General features: G+C 62.8%; 1 protein-coding gene across 3 annotated transcripts in view; it reads left to right on the top strand.

Moving 5' to 3' along the window:
- LOC102188791 (protein HIRA) overlaps positions 1-21,029 on the top strand; it is a 49,139-nt gene that overhangs the window by 22,246 nt on the left and 5,864 nt on the right. For all 3 annotated transcript variants that reach the window (XM_018044813.1, XM_018044815.1, XM_018044814.1), the window contains 13 exons: positions 675-788; positions 2,294-2,364; positions 2,581-2,686; positions 4,186-4,416; positions 5,022-5,107; positions 12,687-12,878; positions 14,002-14,163; positions 15,572-15,776; positions 16,013-16,117; positions 17,210-17,358; positions 18,330-18,550; positions 18,705-18,810; positions 19,028-19,150. In XM_018044813.1, coding sequence (XP_017900302.1) covers positions 675-788; positions 2,294-2,364; positions 2,581-2,686; positions 4,186-4,416; positions 5,022-5,107; positions 12,687-12,878; positions 14,002-14,163; positions 15,572-15,776; positions 16,013-16,117; positions 17,210-17,358; positions 18,330-18,550; positions 18,705-18,810; positions 19,028-19,150 — 1,871 coding nt within the window. The remainder of the gene's footprint in view (positions 1-674; positions 789-2,293; positions 2,365-2,580; positions 2,687-4,185; positions 4,417-5,021; positions 5,108-12,686; positions 12,879-14,001; positions 14,164-15,571; positions 15,777-16,012; positions 16,118-17,209; positions 17,359-18,329; positions 18,551-18,704; positions 18,811-19,027; positions 19,151-21,029) is intronic.

The following is a 21,029-nucleotide window of genomic DNA, read 5'->3' as shown; positions in this document are numbered from 1 at the left end:
AGGAAGCAGAGGGCGTCTGAGTCTGACGGGGCAGGGAGTCGTCCAGAAGCCTGCTCTCAGGCCTGTGTCCATCAGACAGGCTCGTCCTTCCCGCGCTTGGTGATGAACATTAGATGTTCTGGCCTGAACTCTGTGTCTTAAACAGCTAAGAGCAGCTGTGTTGGTGACCCTGGCTTCGGGGGGGGTTCTGTTAGAGCCGGGGGCTCGGGGGTTGGCTCCTTCGCAGGGCTCACCACGTGGCTGCCCAGTGCTTCCGCGGGACACTCGCCCCAAGGCCTCCCAGCCTCCAGCCCCAGGGCCCACGCCTCTAATGCAGCTCTCCCGTCTCCCCCCCTCTGGGACGAGACCCCGCTGGGCCACCTGTGTGCCTCTCAAATTTGGTGTAGAGCAGGCATCCCCAGCCCCTGAGGACCACCGTGTAGCTTATTAGAAAGGGGACCGTGAGCGAGCGAAGCGTCGTCATCTGGTCACAGCTGCCCCCCTTCCACGCACCCCGCCTGCCCTCTGCCTCCTGCAGAATCTCAGGAGCGTGGGCCACCCCACCCGACCTGGTCTGTGGAAGACCATCTTCCGCCAGGCTGGTCTCTGGTGCCGGAGAGGTTGGGGACCGTCGCTGCAGGGCGCCTGCCTGATGCCCGATTAGTCACTGACTCGCCTTTGTCGTTTGGCTCCAGAAGTTCAACCCCAAGATCTTCAGGAAGCAGCAGAAGAACGGCGGCCCCGCGAAGCCCGGCTGCCCGTACTGCTGCTGTGCCGTAGGCAGCAAGGACCGCTCGCTGTCCGTCTGGGTGAGGCCCGGGGCGGGGGCGGGGCTGTGCGCCTGGGCGAGCACCCCTGAGCTCGCGGCCGGGGGCGGGGGGCGGCAGGGAGAGGAGAGACCCCGCTCTGGTGGCAGGCAGTGGGCTCTGCCCTGCGCGGGGCCTGGCCAGGAGAGGCTGGCCCGCTGCCGCGGACCCTGGGTCCAGGCGCAGGGAGCATCGTCGGCAGCCAGGCTGCAGTTGACACGTGGCGCCGGCCTTCCTTTCCTTTAAGAGACCCTGTGTATCGACACGGAGCCCCCGGGGGCAGCCACCTGCAGCGTGCAGATGGTCACGTGTGGCTTCCGTGTAGCCCGGCGCCACTCCGCACCGTCTGCCGTGTGCCTGGGCCTTCCTGTCTGGGGTGTCACACAAATGCAGTGGCCCGGGCGTTATCATCTGCGCCGCCCCGCCGTCCCCGGGCGCGCCGGGGTTGCGCTTGTGTGTGGCCGCGTCAGCAGTAGTCTACTCCTCCCGGCTGACCCCTGTAGACAGTGGGTCTGGAGTTGCAGGACTGGAGGTTATCCCCGGCTGCGTTTGGGACAGTTGTCGATGGCAGAGCAATCCCCGACCCTGCCCCAGACCTGGGCCTGGTGCGTCGTGGGCGGTCCAGCCGCGCACTCCCTGAGCTCCATCGGCCTGGTGCTCTGAGCAAAGTCTCGCTGCCGGAGCTCAAGTCAACAGGTCCCCCGCTTCCGAGGGCCTGCAGGTGGGACTGTGGGCAGAGGGCCAGGCTGGGTCTCTCTGGAGAGAGGACTCAGAGGGCGAGCTTCCCATGGGCTCCAGGCTCAGGGTCCAGCCCCATCCTCAGGACCGGGCTGGCCGCAGGGCCTCCTGCCCGCGAGGTGGGTTCCCGGGCCTTGGGGCAGGTGGGCCAGCCCCATGTGTGGGAGCCCGACCTGCTAGATGTGGGTGCCTGTGCTCGGCCGCGTGGGGGCCCTGGGCGTGAGCATGCAGGTCAGGTGGGAGCACGGCCTCAGATGCAGGCTTGCATGGGATGTGTGTGACGCGCTGCGTCACGCTCTCCGTGGGCAGTCCAGTGCCTGACTTTAAGAGAGTACGCTGCGTGTCCCAACACAGAAGAAAGCGGTTAGTAGCGGCGACCCAGGGCCTGGTCCAGGGCAGCGTGAGCCCGTGAGGTGCATGCCGCCGCTCCTGCAGAGCCTGGGTACGCCCAGGGGGCTGGTCTTGCCTGAGGCTGTGCTGTCCTGGGACCTGCCTTGGCCGCCCCCTCCCCTGTGGCCCTGGCACCATCCCTGCTCGGGAGGCCTTCCGGAACCCCCGGGCGTCGCTGGTGGTGTGGTGTGTGTGCAGCCGTCTCCCCGGCCCGGCTGTGTGTATCCGACGGGCTGGGGCCCACCGCTGGGGTCTTGGTGGTGGGCTGAGCGGACTTGGAGGCGCCCTGTGTGTCGGCGCAACTGGACCGAGGCTCTTTGTCTGGTGGCGGCTCTGAGCCAAGTAAGTGGGGAGGTTTCACTCGCTCACTTGCCTTCCAGCTCACGTGCCTGAAACGGCCTCTGGTGGTCATCCACGAGCTGTTCGACAAGTCCATCATGGACATCTCCTGGTGAGCTGGCCTCTCGGCTTGAGGCGTGGGCTGGCGGGGCGGGGGGCGGGGGGGGCACCCGCTAGAGCCCGAGGCCTCGTGCTGTGATCAGGGCCGAGGGGCTGGGGCCGGGGTCCCAGCCGGAACAGACCCCCAGTGTACGCGTTAGGAGAGCTGGAGGGCCTGGAGCCCTCCGGGATGGGTTTGCTCCTGGCTGCCGACGGCCGTCTCTCCTAGGACCCTGAATGGGCTGGGCATCCTGGTGTGCTCCATGGACGGCTCCGTGGCGTTTCTGGACTTCTCCCAGGACGAGCTGGGGGACCCCCTGAGCGAGGAGGAGAAGGTAGGAGCCCCGTGGCCTGGGCCCCGCCGCCTGCACGGGCTCACGCTTCCCGAAGCGCCCCTGGGCTCAGCCTCTTCCAGCCTGTCGCCCTCACAGATGAGGCTCTGTTCATCCAGAATCTATCTCAGTCACAAGCGGGCCTGGGCGTCTTTCCTTGAGCCGACAGCCGCCCCAAGAACGCGGAGGGGCTGCCAGGCACCCGTCTGTCCCATGTCCTGGGCTGATGCGGCCTTGGGTCGGCCATCAGGACAGGGAGGGCCCCTTTCCTGGCACCCACATCTGCCAGGTCCAGGGCCATGCGCTCCACCCCCTCCAGTCAGGGCTGCTCCAGCTTGCTAGCCCATGAGCACGTCCCTCCTTGGTTAGCCTGAGGTCTGGGGGCAGAAGTGGGAGCCTCCTGTGGCTGGGCTGGGCCTCTTCCGCGCGTGGTTTGCCCAGGACTTGTGCCGGCGCATCCTTGGGGCTCTGCGCGGGCCAGCGCAGCTTTCCCTGCCTCGGCTCGGAGCTCACTTCCCTCGAGCAGGTCCACGCCAGCTCTCCTCTCTGGGGGCCCACTGTTGCTGGGAGCCCCTCGGAGGCCTCTGTGGGGACCCCACTACAACATCACCCTTTGGGTGTTGGGATCTGCCTGGCTCAGGGCCCTGAGCTGGCCTGGCACCCATAGTCCTGACCCGTGGGGGGCGAGTGAATCCATGACCCAGCTCTTGCCTCCCCCGGTCAGCATCTCCAGGTGACCTCCCTTTGCCCTTGAGAGCTGTGACCGGCCTGGGCGCGGGCAGGGCCCCTTCGTTGGAGGCATGCTAAGGCTGAGCTCCGAATCCTGAGGCTCCAGGGCCCAGGGAGGGGCTCGTGGCCCCAGGCCACCCTGCCTGGGTCCGTCCTGCTGGCAGGTCTCCCGCGGCCTCTGTCCTGGGCGCCGGCACACCCAGCGTGCACCTTCCGCTTCTGCCCCCAGCCACACCCGTGTGCTGAGGCCACTGTCCCCAGTCCCAGGGGTGGCTTGCGGCCCAGGACTGCTGAGGTCTGGGAAGGTGGGCAGGCCCTGCTCGTGATGAGAAAGGTTCCCCTGGCCCGCACGCCAGGCCTTCCCTCGCTCTCAGGTGGGGACCTCCAGCCTCGCGGGGCTCCTCTGGTTGTGGGAGGAGGTTCTGGGTCTGGGATCTGGTTCCTAAGAAGCCTTTGGGTCCTTGCAGTGGTTTAAGAGCCTCGTGTTACAACCCGAGGGTCTCGATTTCAGTTCAGCGAGAGTTTCTTGCTCTCTGTTTTGCGTCAGACCTGCCAGAGGGTCAGGCATTCACTCGCATCCCCAGGTGTAGACGCCTTGAAGGCTGTGAGCGCCCAGGGAGGGTGCAGGGCCGCTCCTGACCCGTGGTCAGCAGCAGGCAGGCCGCGGGAGGGCTCGAGGACCCTGCCCGGGGCCCCGTCTTCCCTGAGTGGGGAGCTACTCACAACTTGCCCACGAGTGGGCAGCGTCACACCCCTCACTCGGCCTTCCCCAGAGCCGCATCCATCAGGCCACCTACGGCAAGAGCCTGGCCATCATGACCGAGGCCCAGCTGTCCACCGCTGTCATCGAGAACCCCGAGATGCTGCAGTACCAGCACAGGCAGCAGCAGCTGGACCACAAGGGCCCCGCGGCCAGGGACGCCGCGCCCGCGGCCAGGGACACAGGCTCCGCCCCCTCGGTCGCTGGCGTCGTCAACGGGGAGAGCCTGGAGGACATTCGGAAGGTGAGGGCTGGGCCTGGCGCCCCGAGGACACTGCCCACAGCCTTTCCAGAGAGGCGGACACAGGGCAGTGGGCCTCGGGCCCTGCCCTCCGGAGACTGTCAGCTCCGCATCTTTCCCTGGGCGCCGTGCTCCCCTGGGGTGCGGGTGAGGGGGGTGGGAAGGGCAACGACGGAGCTGGGGGCTAAAGCCATCCCCAGGTGCTCATGCAAGGCGCCCCCCGCCCCCAGTGGAGTGCACACAGGGTGCGGCTGGAGCCCTTGGTTATGACCTTCGGTGGGAAGTTTTCACAAACCGTGGTTTAGAGACAGGAGGTCAGGTCTCGCCCGGTAGGTGACTCCACGTGGAGCCTGTGCTTGCGGCTGCACGGCTGGCCCGGCACGTATTCACTGCCTGGAGGCCCAGTCAGGTGGGCACTGGAGGTGGAGGCGAGGGGCTGCTGGACCCACTGCCCCTCAGGGTGAGGTCGAGCACACGTCCTAAACCAGCGGCTCTGTCTGGTTGCGTCCGAAAGGCCGCAGCGTGGGGAGCTGGGGCTCGCGTCCTTGCAGCCCTCGCCTGCTCACAGGCACTGACGCGTCTCTTTTCGTTTGTCTCTCCTTTGCCAGAACCTTCTAAAGAAGCAGGTTGAGACGCGGACCGCAGACGGTCGGAGGAGAATCACGCCGCTCTGCATAGCACAGCTGGACACCGGGTACTCGCTCTCCCCGCGCCTGCTCTGGGTGCTCTTCCTCTCTCCTTCCGCGGCAGCTCTGTCGCCGCCCAGCTGGCACAGGCTCATGGGCGGACGGGGCGAGCTGAGCCCGCTTCTCAGAGCCCTGCCCCCTGGCGGCGCTGCAGGTGGGCTTGTCGAGGCGCCTCCGTGGCTTTGCCGTGTCCACGCAGCTGGCCCCGCTTCACTGAAGACGCCAGGGCGAGAAAAGTCAGGCCGGCTTTCCTGTGTCTCGTACGCTTTCGTAGCACCCTCTTTCTCAGCGGGAGAGAAGCGTGTGCGCGATGCTGAAAGCAGCATCGCCCGCGGCCCAGGCTCAGATTCAGTCGCTGCTGGAACCGTGCGGCCCGCTTCCTCTGTTTGCTCCCGGTTCTTGACCTCGTGTCCACTTTAATAGCTGGTCCTCTGAGGCACTAGCTTGCAGAGGGTCCAGGTGCCAGCCTGTGAACACGCCGTGCCTTACCTAGCCAGCCCCGTGACTGTGGACGTGCGGAGCGTGCAGAGGGCTACGCCTGTCCGTGCGTCTGAGCACCGCTCTGACTGTTCCCTCGGTGCGCTTCCCAGAACCGGGCGTGCAGGGCGGGGCCCGGGCTGGCAGTGGGCTCGGTGGGCGTCGGCTGCTGTGGTGGCATCTGTAGTCGGGCTGGCTTTTGGGTTGGTCCTCCCCACGGTGAGGACTCGGGGGGCCTCTGCCCGTCTGCACGGGCATCGTGCGCAGCAGCGCTCTGCGCTCCGCTCGCGCGCCTCCCGGGGCTGTTCTGAGTCTCCCCTGAGGGCCACGGAGACCCTCAGTCACCGACGCACGGACCCCCGCCTGCGGTCAGGCCTCCAGACTCCTCGCCCAGGGGGACCCCTCACCCAGCGTGGCTCCTCTTGAAGGAGTCTCTCCCCTGAACCTACCCGGACAGCACCCCACCCGCCTTCCTCAGGACCAGGTGAAACCCAGCTTGTGCGGAGCTGGACCTCAGAGGCCCGGGAGGGAGGGCTGTGTTGGTGGGAGGCGAGGCTGGGACCTCTGTCCTGAGTCCTGCTGAGGAGGCAGGGTGGCGCCTGCGCCAGCTTTCTGCCCTGGGGCACGTGTTTCTTGCACGAGACTTGGTGCTTTTGATCTGAATGACTGCTTCTCTTGACGGGCATGTCGAAACAAGTAACGGCAGACTAGGTGATTGTCACCTCAGCCAATCAAGAGCAGAGGGAAAGTGCGAGCGTTTAAGCTGGACACGTGGGAGGCAGCCGCAGATGAAGGATAAACCAAGGAGGAAAGATGCTCTGTGGACCTCTGCAAGTAAATCTGAAAATGGATTATTTTGAGGAAGACGAAAGTTACCATAACTGAAGAAAATCTACACAGATGAAGTCTCATAGAAGAAATGGAGGACAGCTGTCACAGAGGTAGCCTACCGAAAGCCACCAGACTAAGATAACTTCACGGAAAAATTCCAACAAACTTTAAGGAACAAATCATTCTAATATCAGGTTGGTGCAAATGTAATTAGTTTTGGATTGTGAATTTTAAATCCTTATAACTAGGCTCAAACACATCTTTATCAATCAAAATAGGAACCATCACAATCAACAGTTACATTTTTGCCGACAAGAAATTCCTGTAACATAAAAACCCAACAAACTTGGAAAGCACTTTCTGCGTCCTGCTGGCGTGGGAGCGTTTTCCCTGCACAGGTGTTGTCGGGGTGCTTGAGGAGGTGCTCCTCACTTGGTAGGAGGTCAGGCGACTGTGGCCGGTGAGGTGAAGCGCCGTGACGTCGCCTGTGCGCCGTGCAGCCGGGCGCTGACATGGAGAAGAACTCGGCCTTTCCTGTCGGCCGGCACCACCTGCAGGCACGGCAGTCTTCAGCGCATCCTATTGATTTGCTGAACATGCTTCTCAGATGCAATGGTTTCGCTGAAATTCAGAAAGTTGTAGCGGATCAGACCAGCAGCAGATCGTCTAACAGTGACCGTGGCCTTTTTTGGTGCAGGTTTGGTTTGGGGAAGCACTTTGGCGCTTCCTCTCGGTCCGCCGACTGATCTGGTCGTCACCAGCTGTCGTATACAGCCCTCTGTGTGTCGCACGTCGCAGGCCAGTCGAGGAATGGCTTCCGTTTTGTGGAATGAGGGAGGGCACTTCAAAACGACGACTGTTTCATTTCCGGTCTGCCCACGAGGCACCCCCATCGGCCTTTTTCACCTTTCCAATTTGCTTCAAATGCTGAGCAACCGTAGAATGGTTGCAGTTGAGTTCTTGGACAGTTCCTCACGTGGTTCCAATAGGATCAGCTTCAGTGACGCTCTCAGCTGCCCTTGTCCACTTCCGGCGGCCGCCCCTTCACTCCTCTTCAAGGTGCTCGTCTCCTTTGCAAACCTGCCACGCTGCACACTCGTTTGCAGGTCCTGCGTCAAACGTGTTGATGTTGTGAGTTGTCTCCACTGCTTCTACAACCCATTTTGAACTCAGATAAGAAAATCTCTCAGATTTTCTTTGTGTCTAACATCGTTCCATAGTCTAAAGTAAACATAAAATGCACAGCAAATAATAGGTCACTAGCAAAGATAGTGAGCAGTGCACGTGAAAATGACATTTAACATAGTCCCGCTTTGTTTAGAATATGTTCCAGGATCAGAGCACAAATTTCAAGTGCAAAACCGCAGTTATTTTTGCATCAACCTAATAATACTGAAAACACCCCTAGTGCTTAGAGAAAGAAGGAAACCTTGCAAAGCCGTTTTTCTTAATGAACAGTATATTGAAATTTCATATCAAAATGTGACAGAGATACAGTAGTAAATTTCTGATCAATCTCATTTCCCAATGTCAGTGTAGAACCCTGAATAAACTAGCAAACTGAGCCTTATAATGTGTTAAAACGCTGCTGCTGCTGCTAAGTCGCTTCAGTCGTGTCCGACTCTGTGCGACCCCATAGACGGCAGCGCACCAGGCTCCCCCATCCCTGGGATTCTCCAGGCAGGAACACTGGAGTGCGTGTTAAAATGCTAATACACTGTAAATAAGCAAATTTTATTTCAGGAAAGCGAGATGGTTCAGACGATTTGGGGAAACCTGTTTTACTCCTGCCTTTCAGTAGATCAAAGTGAATTATTTGGTCATCTCTGTAGATGCTTAAGAGGCGTTTTTATTAAGTCCAATATCACTCTTATTTAAAACTGTAATAGGAATAGATAACTTGATAAACTTATTTCAAATTAAATTTGAAAACTGAACAAAAGTCTGCTGTGATAGTAGTTTACCCTTGTTCTAGCGATGCCAGCTCATACAATTAGACAAGAGAAAAAAGAAATCAGAGAGGAGGTGGCAAGCGTGGTGTGAGTCAGGGTGATGTGATCCACAAGAGAATCAACTGGAAAAGCTGCCACAGTCAGAAGACCAGGGGCCTGGGTACGACCAGCCACGCGCCACCAGGTAGCACCAGTTACCTTTGGGAGGTGTGACGAGAGAAGCCGTGTTCCGCGGTGCAGCGCCTGGAACGTCCCAAGCACAGGAGACCTCCATGAAGGAAGAAACTTTAAACTCTACTGCAAGCCCTAAAAGAAACTTCACAGAAACAGCTAGAAACGCACACCGCTTCCCAGATAGGGTGACTCAGCGTCGTGAAGATGACAGACCTCGCAGCCTACGGACAACAGATCACCAGGGATTTCAGCAAGAGACAAACTGACTCTGCAGCTACGTAGGAAAGAACACGGGAGCGGCTGAAGTGTTCTGGGAAAGATTAATCAGAGAGACCAGCCCCCTGGAAATGGAAGCTTAGAAGCTGTAGTCACAGTAGTGGCGCGCTCAGGCGTAAACAGGAGGATGGGCACGGCGAAGAGCCAGGGCGTGACGCTCCGGGACGGCTAGTGCAAGACTGCGGCAGGGCGAGACGCCGCTTCAGTACGTGGTGCTTGGAGCGCTGGACAGCACGTGTGAGTCAGTGAAGCCAGGGCACTCCCCCACGCCGAGCACACGAATTACTTCAAAATGGCTCACAGACTCAACACAGACACCGCAAAACTCCTAGAAGAGGACGCAGGCCAGCATCCTCTGATGCACACTCTCCCAGCGTTCTCTTAAGGGAGTAGAAATAGCAGCAAAAATAACCGAATGACTCTTGTTCTCCCAGTTATCATGGTGTGAGGAGCCACGAGCAGCAGTCTCCCTGACACCCTCTCTGAGGCGGTGCAGGGAGTCCTGCCCGGGAACCAGCAGATGTGTTTGGAGACGGGGGAGCTTCAGATCAGCCTGAAACTTCCCCTCGGGACAGACGCCTCTCGGGCACCATCGGGCTCAAGCCCACTCTGCGCCCCAGGCTCTCCGCGTGTGTCCGGGGGACAGCTGCAATGCAGCCGCGGCTGTGGACATCGAGGTGATGAAGAAACTCAGCAAGAACAAGAAGCTGGCCGGGAAACACTGGGCCTTTGGGGGCTTCCCTTGTGGCTCAGCTGGTAAAGAATCCGCCTATAATGCGGGGGACCTGGATTTGGTTCCTGAGTTGGGAAGATCCCTTGGAGAAGGGAAAGGCTACCCACTCCAGTGTTCTGCCCTGGAGGACTCCATGAGTCCATGGAGTCACAACGAGTCGGGCACCACGGAGCGACTTTCACGTTCCGCGTTCAACATTTGGCTTCACAGTCTCTGATCAAGCAGATCCCACGAATCCTGGGCCCAGGCCTGAACAGGGCTGGCCAGTTCCCTTCCTTGCTGACCCACAGTGCGAACGTGGTGGCAAAGTTGATGAAATGGAGTCCACGATCAAGTTCCAGAGAAAGAAGCTGCTCTTTCTGGCAGTGACTGTCAGCCAAGTGAAGACGACAGGTGTCGAGCTTGTGTGCACCCACTTAGCTGGTGCCAGCTTCCTGGTGTCATTGCTCAAGAAACATTGACAGAATGTCAGGGCCTTGTACGTTAAGAGCACCATGGGCAAGCCCCAGTGTCTGTACTAAGGCCCAGCTTAATAAACCATACTCAACCATCAAAAAAATAAATAAATAAATGAGATCTAATCAAACTTAGAAGCTTTCGCACCTCACAGGAAACCGTGCACAAATGGAAAGACCGTCTTTGGGCTGGGAGGAAACCCGCGCAGAGGACACAGCCGAGGGCTTCACCTCCAAACACACAGACAGCGCACATAGCGCAGCTGTCTAAAAACCCCTAATGTGGGCAGAAGACCTGAACAGACATGTCTCCAAAAGAGACACAGATGGCCAGCAGCCACGTGGAAAGATGCTCAGCACCACTAATGGTTAGAGAAACGTAAGAACCACAGTGAGTTACCACCTCGCACTGGTCCAAATGGCCGTCGTTAAAAAGTCTGCAGGGAGCAAACGTGGGAGAAGGTGTGGGGAAAGGGGGACCCTCCCACACCGTTGGTGGGAAGGTCAGTTGGTGCAGCCACTACGAAAAACAGGCCGTTCCTCGAAAACTTAGTGAGGCCCAGCGAGCTCTCTGGGCACACACCCGGAGAAGGCTGCCGTTCAGAAAGACAGCACACCCCAGTGTCGACTGCAGCACTGTTCACAGCAGCCAAGCTGTGGGGAGAAGCTGAGTGTCCATCAGCAGGTGGGTGGATTCCTACAACGGAATGCTGCTCGGCCGTATGAACGTGAAATGTGCCCCCTACAGCAACGTGGATTGACGTAGAGATTACCGTGGTCCGTGGCGTGAGCCACAGACATGCCGGGGGACATCGCTCGTGTGGAATCTAAACTGTGACATACGGGAGCGTCTCTACGCGGCAGAAGCAAACCGCAGGGCAGAGAGCAGAGGCGCGGTCGCTAGGCAGAGGGTGCGGGGAGGGACGTCGTGGGGGTTTGTGGGTTAGCAGGAGGGGCGGCTGTGTCTGGGGCGGGCACCCTTGCCCAGGAGGCTGCACTCGGCACCCTGTGATAAGGCGCGGTGTGTGCCTGGGTCACTGCTGCGTAGCAGAGACAGACACAACCGTGTTAAGGCAGTTACACTTCAGCAAGGTGAATTTAAAAGAATTGGAGCCCTATCTCACAACTTAACAATTCGGCACAGCTCAGAAATTTTTCAGAGAATAACATTCTGAACATCTCAGTTTTTTTGTAATAACCTCAGAGGTTAAAAAAAAAAACTTTCCTACAAATTAAGCAAAAGTTACACCACACAAATACAATGTGTTTTGCAAGAAAAATTACATGGTAAGTAGTCAAAACAACATCCTCGGGAAAATATTTCCTGTCCATATAGGAATTGTTAAAAATATGGTAAGTAGGTCTTAATAATACAGACTAGTAATCAGATAGAATAAGGTCTTTCTGTGGGCCAAGACTTGCTGTTACGTGCCTTAGCGTGTTTACATGCCTTAGCGTGTTTACATGCCTTAGCGTGAGCGACCCTAGAGCACTCATTACAATGATAATGCTGAGATCACAGATTCAGTTGGCTGGCTGGCCACGAGGGTCACACTCGTGTGGGCAGAGACCGTGGCTGGCTTCCTCACCGCTGTACCCCCTGCCCCGGGCACACGGTCGCTGCTCAGTATGTGTTGATGGGATGAAAAATAGAAAAATGGATGGCAGAAATGAACAGACAGTTCACAGGAAAAGAGTGTCAGATATTTCTAGATGAAAAATTTTCAACCCTGCATCAAAATAATTGTAAATTAAACCCTAATGCTGGGAAGGATTGAAGGCAGGAGGGGAGGGGATGACAGGGTAAGACGGTTGGATGGCATCGCCGACTCCATGGACGTGAGTTTGAGCAAGCTCCAGGAGATAGTCAAAGACGGGGAAGCCTGGTGTGCTGCTGTCCATGGGGCTGCGGGGAGTCGGACAGGACCGAGCGGCTGAACAGTAAGAAACCTGCAGCAACATACCGCTTGCATCTCTCAGTCAGTCAGAGGTGAAGAAATTGATGAAGCCGGTGGTGATGAGCGTGTGGGAAAATGGGCAGCCATACACAGCTTGTGAGGTGGACCTCAAAGCAGGGCCCCGAGAACGGGCTGTCCAGAGCTGTCTGGACGCCCCACGGTTCACTGCCGTTCCTCCTGGGGCTTCACCCCCCGTAGCGTGTGAAGTCAGGGTGGGGCACACGGCGGGCGAGCCTGTGATTTCCCTGCGCTGTCCTCGGCACGTGCTTGGGGGGTGCGTCAGTCCAGACAGCGGCCCCATGGGGAGCGCGGGCGAGGCGCCCCAGGGCCCTCCGCAGAGCCCTGCCGTGTGCCACAGCAACGCCAGGAGACCGTCGGCCGTTCCTCAGGCCGCCCGCAACAGCAGGGAGGCCCCTGTGCCGTGTCCCAGCCCCAAGACATGCTTGCCTGGTTAACCCTCAGGTCAGGGTGCGTCTTAAAGTCAGAGGCATCAGTCAGCTAACGGTTGCGAGTTTTCTCTTTCTTAGCGGCACATAAAGTACCAGCTCATCTCGGGTCCGACCGAATGTAGTGTGCAAAGTGGCTTCCCTTTCTTTTTTACTTCTTTGTCACTTGCGTGAAAACTGCCTGAGAGTGCCTTGCCCCTGGACCAGAAACCAGGGTGTCGAGGGGGTGTGAGTGCTTGGCGCAGCGCCCGTGGCCTGGGCTGACTCTCCCTTTCTCGGCGACAGGGACTTCTCCACGGCCTTCTTCAACAGCATCCCGCTCTCGGGCTCCCTGGCGGGCCCCATGCTCAGCTCCCACAGCGGCCCGCCACTGCTGCCGCTGGACCCCAGCACACCCGTCCCCTTCAGCTCCTCGAAGCCTTCCTCCGAGCCGGCGGCCGGCACCCGGCCTGTGGGCGACGCTGCCAGTAAGGACGGGTGAGTCCACAGGGCCAGGGGCAGGTCCTGGGGACACTGGGCGGCCTCAGGTGAAGAGAGGAACGGGCTGGGTTTCAGATAAGGGGCCTGCTCAGAAGAGGAGTCAGTGCTCAGGGTCCACGGGCTCGGTGTCTGCAGCCCGTCTGCTCATGCCCCTGGCCCCGGCTCCCGCCATACTCAGGATGCATCTGCCTGGACGCCGTGCTGGCCGTGGGGAAGGAGCAGAGAAGTGTGACTGAGGAGCTGGCCCCCTGAGGGCCTTGCCAGGCAGGTCTCCAGAAGTATCTCTTTTAGGCTGAGCCAAGCCCCAGGGTCGCGGCCACAAGAGCGGAGCCGCAAACCCCTGAGGAGGGGCAGGGGGCGCGGGACGAAAGGCTGGCTTCTCCCTGGTGCGGACAGAGGCCAGGACTCCCACCCGGGAGTGCCCAGACCCAGTTGCTGCCCTGGCCTGTGCCTGACGGTTGTGACTCTGGGGCCTGGGTTACCACAGCCTCTGCGACAGTCGCGGCCGGGCGGCCAGCACCGGGGGGGTGGGAGCACGCGGTGGGTCCACCAGGAAGCCGGCCGCCAGGGCGAAGGGGCCCGGGGAAGGGCAGGGTGCGGGCCTGCGCAGGTCCTGGGGGGCCTGCAGGTCTGGTCCGGGTCAGCCCCGCGGCTTCGGACCAGCATGTGGGATGTGCCTGGACCTCGGGTGGCGGGGGGTGCCTGACCGTCCCCCGAGGCACGTGGAGCCGCCCAGGTGCCGCGCTCGGCCAGGGAAGCGGCAGGAGGGGACGGTGGCTTCGGGATCCCATGCGCTTCCGGTTAGGCCTGTGGGCAGAGCGGGCTGGGGTGGAGACGGGCCCAAGGTGAGGAAGGGCCTGTGGAGCCGCCGTCCCGGCCTTGTGCCCCCAGCAGCTCTCAGAACGTGCAGAGGGGCACGCCAGGCATTTGCTCACAGCTTCGCAAATGGCAGGTGCCGGAGGGGCCGCCTTCCAGAAGGTAGCATGTGGGGATGTTGAAGTCAGGGCAGTTGCTTATGGAAGTCTGACGTTCATGGCCGGCTCCTTGGCTCCACGGCACGCAGAGCCCAGGCTCCCAGCCCGGCTGGTTGTGTGACGTAGCCTTCCCCCCCTCACCCCAGCGTGAACACGGCCACTGCTCCCACCACCCCGTCCCCCTCCGTCCTGACAACCCCGTCCAAGATCGAACCTATGAAGGCCTTCGACTCCCGGTTCACGGAGCGCTCCAAAGCCACACCGGGGACGCCTGCCTCGGCCAGCGTGACCCCGACAGCCGCGGAAAGGTAGGTGGTGGCTGCGTGGGCCCCGGAAACGGGAGCAGGCGGGTTCCAGCCTCGCATGCCGGCTTCCTGCTTACGCACCAGCCAGGAGGTCGAGAGCCAAGACAGTGAGGGACTAGAGGCCTCTGAGCCCCCACAGCGTATCCTCGCCTCCCCGAGGACAGGCAGCAGCCCTCCGGGCTCCAGGACCCTGCCGAGCCGGCCGCCTGAGCATTCCAGCCTCTGCAACCGGCCCGGAGCCTCTCTGCCCCCAGGGAGGCCTCGGAGCGAGCCCGCTGAGGCACGGAGCTCACTGCCCGGTCCAGCGAGTCAAGGGCTGGAGGGGTGCGAGCGGGGCCAGGCCACCTTCCTTGGCCCAGGCCGGGGCGCCAGTCGCTTCCTGGAGCTGTGTCCCCTTCAGCACGTCAGGGACGGGGGCCTGAGACCTGCAGGAGCCCCTCAGCCGGCCAGCGCGCGCCCAGAGGAGGCGGCAGCTGTGGTGAGACCGGTCCTTGCCGTGGACGGCGGCGTGGAGCTGAAGCACCTGCGCTGCCCCGGGGCTGAACCCAGTGTGGAACCAGCGTGTCTGGGCAGGGCCCACTCTCGGGGAAGGGCATGGGGCACTGTGCAGGCCAGCGTGGCCTCTGACCTTGGTGTGCGGTCAGCAGTGTGGTGGACCTGCAGCTTCCCGCTGCTGGACGCTCTGGAAAGTGGTGAGATGAGACGTGCCGCTGAAGAGGAAGTGAGGGGTGCCGAGGGGCCTCCCACCCCGACGCGGGAGGGTGAGCTGGGCCCCGAGGCCACCAGGCTGGCTCCCTTAGGAGCTGTCACCCCCGTCCCTTACAGCCTGTTAGACGCTTACAGCCCCAGCAGGGCCTGCGGGATGAGGCGTCACGCCTGCCATCCTCGCCCTCCCCCTTGACAGCGGCAGAGAATATGTAAGAGTCCACGACCCAAGCACACGAGAGGAAGCGCCAGTGTGCGCGCGTGCAGGCGGGGTCCCTCCCGCGCAGCCCGCCCCTCGGTTCCCCTGCTCCCAGCACGGCCCTAGCCTTCTTACTGTGCCCATGGCATGCTGTTTCCAAAAGGTGTCATCAGCCACGGCACAGCTTTTTCATGGGGCTTTCTTTCTCTTGATATGTTTAGGGTTCTTCCACACATTTCCGTGATCTGACGGCTTCCTTCTCTCTTTAAAGCGCGCGTTTGTCGTGCGGAGTTGTGGTTGCCCTGGGCCCTCGTTGCTCAGTGCCCTCGCTGGCTCACGGGGTCCTCCTGCCCCTTGCGTGCCCAGGTGGCCTCCCGGCCCCTGGACCACCAGGGAAGCCCTCTCCTAACTTGTCTCATTTGTCAGCTTTCGGGGATGAGTAGGGATTCGATTGGCTACCCTGTGGCTAGCAGTCCCGGGGAAACGCCGTGGGTCTGTGTCGTGCAGGTTGAGAGAGCAGAGCCTGGTGAAGGAGCTGAGGCCCCGTGACGTCCTGGAGAGCAGCAGCGACAGCGATGAGAAGGCGCCCGCGGCCAAGCCCTCCTCGCTGCCCAAGCGCAAGCTGGAGCTGGAGGGGGAGGCCGTGGAGAAGAAGAAGAAGGGGCGGCCGCGCAAGGACGCGCGGCTCCTGCCCATGGCCCTGTCCATGCAGGTGAGCCTGGCGGGGGCGCCTCCGGGCCGGGCCGCCCCACCCCCCGGAGTCCTCGAGCCCCCCAGGGCAGCTGCCTCGTGCCCACAGCGGCCTGCCTCTCTGTGACGTGCAGCTGCCCTGCGGTCCTCAGGGAGGAGAAGCCGGGGCTGCAGGCCCAGCCTCGCTTGGGGACTCACCCGCGCCTGGCGCTGCCCTCCAGCGCTGGCACGCGCTCAGGGACACCTCTGCTCTTGCAGTCCCCCGCTGCCCTGACCGCCGAGAAGGACACTGTGTGTGTGTCCGTCCCAGCGCCTGCGCTGAAGCTGCCGATGCCGGGCCCCCAGAGAGCCTTCACCCTCCAGGTGAGCTCGCCCTGGGCCGCGAGCCTGAGCGGCCCCAGACTTGGGCTGCTTCCACACGGCCCCCCACCTTCGGGGGCGCTGTGGCTGATCCGAGCAGCCACCCGGTCTTACGGAGCAGCTGGCCTCTTTGGGGACCCCGCGCCTCCCCCGTGGCTTGCCCTCCGAGGCCTGCTGCCCCCCTGGGCGCCCAGCTCCTTAAGACCCACCCCAGGGGTCCCTTCTCCCAGAAGCCTCCTCGGTCTGGGCTCTGGGCTCTGGGCTCTGGGCCTTGGGCTTGGTGCCTGGGGGGCTGACCCACCTGTGGGTCTGTACGTGTCACACCCCCGGCATAGGTGGCCGTGAGGGGCTGTGAGGTCTGTTCACAGCGTGCACCTGGGGCTGGTGGTCCTTGGCCCAGAGGCCCCGGCCTCACACGCCATCCCCTCACCCTGGGGACCCCCGTGCCGGTGGGGTATGCCGCCCTGCCCAGGCTCCCCTCGGGGTCTCCGGGTGGGGCCCCTGGTTCTTTGCACGAGTGGCCGGTCCCCCACCCTGGGGCCTTCCCCGTAGCGCCAGGTGGGACTACTTGGTTTCTGGGGGCCTGGCCAGCCCTCCGCCCAGCTCAGCTGCTGGGGCCTCCCAAGTGCCGGCGCTCCTGTCTGCCTGTGTGGGGCTGACGCCAACCCGCACCATCGCCCCACACTCGCCTGGAGGGACAGCGGGCTCTCGCGAGCACGCTAGGCACCTCGGGCCTCCCAGACCTCCTCCAGGAGCCGGCCTGCCTCCGCGCCTGCCACACCCCACAGCTGTTGAAGGCCAGGTGCCCCAGCTCTGCGCTCGAGCCAGGCCCTCCCGCACTCCGTGCTCTTGGCCCATCGCCTGTGGCCACTGCGCCCCCTCTCCTGAGCGGGGGTGTCGGGATCGAGAGGCACCCGTCTTCAGCTCCGGCCCGGCGTGTCCACTCGACAGGCAGAGGCCCGGCAGTCACCCCCTCCCGGCGCCTGTCCCCGTGACCACTCCTCCTGACCCCCCAGCTGGTGGTGGCAGCTCTGTCCGCCCTTCGGGCCTGCCTCTGAGGCCAGCTCCCCTGAAGACTTGTCTTGCCTCCCCCAGGTGAGCTCCGACCCCTCCATGTACATCGAGGTGGAGAATGAGGTGGCGGCCGGAGGCAGCCTGAAGCTGAGCCGTTTGAAATGCAGCCGCGAGGGGAAGGAGTGGGAGACGGTGCTCCCCGGCCGCATCCTCACGGCCGCCGGCAGCGGGTAAGGGCAGGGCCTTGCCCCAGTGCACACAGGGCGGCCCCTGCACCGCGCCCGGCCCGCTGCGTCCCTGGGCACCTCGAAGGTGGCGCTGTCCCCCGCGTGCTTCAGGAGGGGAACCCCGCCCTGGGCATCGTGGCCAGCCTGCTGCAGGCCCTGTGTGCAGGTCGACTGCCTGCCTCTGACCGTCGCTGGCTGCTTCTCTGAACCGAGTTTTTGTGCAGGGAAGTGAGCAAGGCTTTCTGACAGTCGTCCCAGCCCCCAGGCCGGCGCTTTCCAGGTCCTGCCCTTCAGGGGGAGCTCTACTCGGGGCTCAGCCCCACAGTGTTTACCCACGGGCTCCAGGGCCGCTGGAGGGGCCCCGCACTCGCTCCCTCTGGAGGGAGGGCCCATCTGAGCCGTGCACGCTCCCTCACAAGCACGCTCGTCTGTCAGGCCCGGGCGACGCCCTCACAGGTGTCTGCGGCCCCCACCTTTGCTGGACTCCCCACTGGCTCTGGTCCGAGGCTGGCAGGGCGGGGGTGTCAGCATGGACTCCCTGGTGGCCAGAGGCTGCTGCCGTGTGGCCAGCCAGGCCCCGGCCAGGTGCCCAGTTCTGCCGCCCGCTGCCAGGCCCCGCCGCCACTCCTTGGCGCGAGGTGGGGGCCCCACTGGGAGCAGAGCCTGCAGTGCCAGGCACAGCCCAGTGCCCCCGTGGCCACCTGGAGGAGGGGACATAGCAGTGCCCATGGCTGGCGCCCCTCCCCAGCCCTGGCCGCGTGTGCCCCTCCTCCCCCGCCCCCGCCGCGTGTGCCCCCGGCAGAGCCCTCCGGGGCCGCTCTGGCTCGTCTCAGCGGGGACCACGGGTGCTCACTGTCAGGGCACTGGTCCTTGGACACCTGCTCCTGGGCCAGCTCGCGTGAGCCCAGGACAGCCCGGGTGGCCTGGGGAGAGGAGCCGGCCTGGCAGGCCCCTGACGCCCGCCCCCGCCCCAGGGACGTGGTGTGCGTCGCCTGTGACAAGCGGACGTTGTCGGTGTTCTCCGCCTGCGGCCGCCGCCTCCTGCCCCCCATCCTGCTGCCGTCGCCCATCTCCACCCTGCACTGCACCGGCCCCTACGTCATGGCGCTCACCGCCGCCGCCACGCTGTCCGTCTGGGACGTGCACAGGCAGGAGGTGGTGGTGAAGGAGGAGTCGCTCCACTCCATCCTGGCAGGTGTGCGCGGGGCCCTCGGGGGCTGGGGTGGCCCAGGCCAGGGCTGGAGTGACGGCCCTGCCAGCCGAGGCGACGAGCAGGCTCTCGGCCCGCTGCTGAGGGGCCTGGTGCCCGCTGAGTGGAACACACGGGAACCTTCTGCGTGTCTCCCCAGGAAGCGACATGACGGTGTCTCAGATCTTGCTGACGCAGCACGGGATCCCCGTGATGAACCTGTCAGACGGCAAGGCCTACTGCTTCAGCCCATCACTGTCCACGTGGTGAGTGCGCCCCCCCGGGGCCTGCGCTCCTCTGTCCGTGCTCTGCGGTCCCGTCGGGGGCGGGGCACGTGAGCGTTCTGGGGCTTGTCCGCCGGCATTTCCAGCCGGGCCTCTGCCCGGCACCTGCGCCAGGAGGCCCCTGCTGCAGGGCACCGGCCCGCACTGCGCCTGCTGGGCCTGCAGTTTCCCTGAGCCCCACCTGCCCCTGTGTCCCCAGGAACCTGGTCTCTGACAAGCAAGACTCGCTGGCGCAGTGTGCGGACTTCAGGAGCAGCCTGCCGCCCCAGGACGCCATGCTGTGCTCAGGACCCTTAGCCATAGTCCAGGGCCGTGCCTCCACGTAGGTGCTGGGCGAGGGCGGCTGTGCACACGCGGTCCCTGCCAGGCCCACCCTGGCTGCCCTCTGCCCCACGGGCGGGCTCTGTCGCTTGAGAGGCAGGTGGCGCCCGCTGGGCAGTGCGCGAGCAGGCCTGGGGCCAGCGCCGGAAGCCTGCTGACCGCGCTCTGCCCGCAGCTCGCGGGCGGCAGGCAGCCCGGCTCTTCTCCCGTGCTCACGTGTGCAGCAGGAGGCCACCCTGGCCCACCTGGAGAGCCAGGTCGCCGCGGCGCTCGCCCTGCGCTCCAGCCACGAATACCGCCATTGGCTGCTCCTGTACGCGCGGTACCTCGCTGAACGAAGGTGAGCCCCGCCCCAGCCAGACCTCCAAGGGCCCGCAGGCTGGTCAGCAAGGTGGCGCCAGCCCCGCTGTGAGCGGAAAGGCTGGGCAGGGTACACGTGGCGGTCACTCCCGGAAGCCTCTGCGCCCCCGCCCCTCTGAGCCCCGTAGGCCCATAGCTCTCTCCCTCCTTCGAGCCCGTCCCGCCCAGCAGGGCCGCCGCCTGCTGTCCAGCAGCCGCATGGCCCTCAGCCCAGCTCTCTGGGGCCCATCCATGTCTCTGCCCCAGGAACCCCGTCCCCTGACCCATGCCTGCCCCCCTCCCCAGCAGAGCCCCTGCCGGACCCTCCTCCCGCAGCCCTGCCCACACCGCGGAACGGCTTGTGCCCAGGAGAGGCAGGTCAGGGCCAGAGCCGAGACAGCGGGCCGCAGGTGGTGCGCGGAGCGGTGGTCCCTTGGGCTCTGCGTTTGTGGTAACTTGGCCTGGGCTCGGCTTTTCTGTCCTATGTGACGTGTTCCTGGTTCTGTGTTTCTGTAACTAGGGTTTGAATACCGACTCCGTGAAATATGCAAGGATCTCCTGGGGCCGGTTCACACGTCCACTGGAAGCCAGTGGGAGTCCACGGTGGTGGTAGGTGCAGCCTCCTGCCCCTGCAGGAAGGTGGGACGAGGCCTGGAGCCAGGGTGCTGAGAGCTTCCTGGTGCCCCTCTCCACCACGGGGCCCAGCCTCAGAGTGAGGCGCAGTGCCCACCCGTCCTGGCGGAAGCCCTCTCAGCACAGCCGCGGCCTCCGCTCTGCGTCTGTCAGCAGTGAGGCGCGCGTCTGGTCTGGGGGCCCTGGGCTAGTGAGCGGCCGAGTCTGCAAGAGTGGGGGTGGGGCCGCGGGGCTGCTGGCGGGGGTGCACCAACTGGGCCGGGACACCGTCAGCAGGAGGGCGTGTGACCTGAGGGCAGGCCGTGGACCCTGCAGGGCCTGAGTTCCCTGACCGGGGGTCGGAACCCGAGCCCCTGCAGAGGGAGTCCAGCGTCCCCACCACTGGACCGCCAGGAGAGTCCCAGCACTCTTCTGAACTGACGCAGTCTTTAAAAAATATTTCCCTGTCTCTCGTCTGGATGTTGGGGTGGGGTGGGGGTAAGTTGAGTGTGAGCCCTCCGCCTTCTTGCCTATTTCTCCGTGGAATTGGCCGTTCCCGTGGAACTGGTTCCCAGGAGGTCAGGCAACTGGAGGGTGCTGCGCACGATGGTGTGGGGTCCACGCGGCCCTGGGAGGCTTCCTTTGGACAACATCCTCTCACGTGCTTAAGAGCCACGTTTATTTCCTGTTGGAATACTTTGGTGTCATATGTTGTCTTACTGATTTGCAGCAGCTCTTTGTATATTTTGGAGGATGAGTGATAGAAGCTCCCAGTGCACCTCAGGGACCCCAGCGTTTCTTGCCGTCAGAGATCAAAGCTCCACGTGTACGGGGTAGTGTCGGGCAATCTAGGTCAGAAATCAAATATGCAAATGCAGCGAAACAATGGCCTACTACTTTAAAAGGGAAATAAGGATGCTCTGCAATTA

The sequence above is a fragment of the Capra hircus genome, unplaced genomic scaffold, assembly GCF_001704415.2.
Source record: "Capra hircus breed San Clemente unplaced genomic scaffold, ASM170441v1, whole genome shotgun sequence".
NCBI lineage: Eukaryota > Metazoa > Chordata > Mammalia > Artiodactyla > Bovidae > Capra > Capra hircus.
This window is presented reverse-complemented; position numbering and strand designations above follow the sequence as displayed.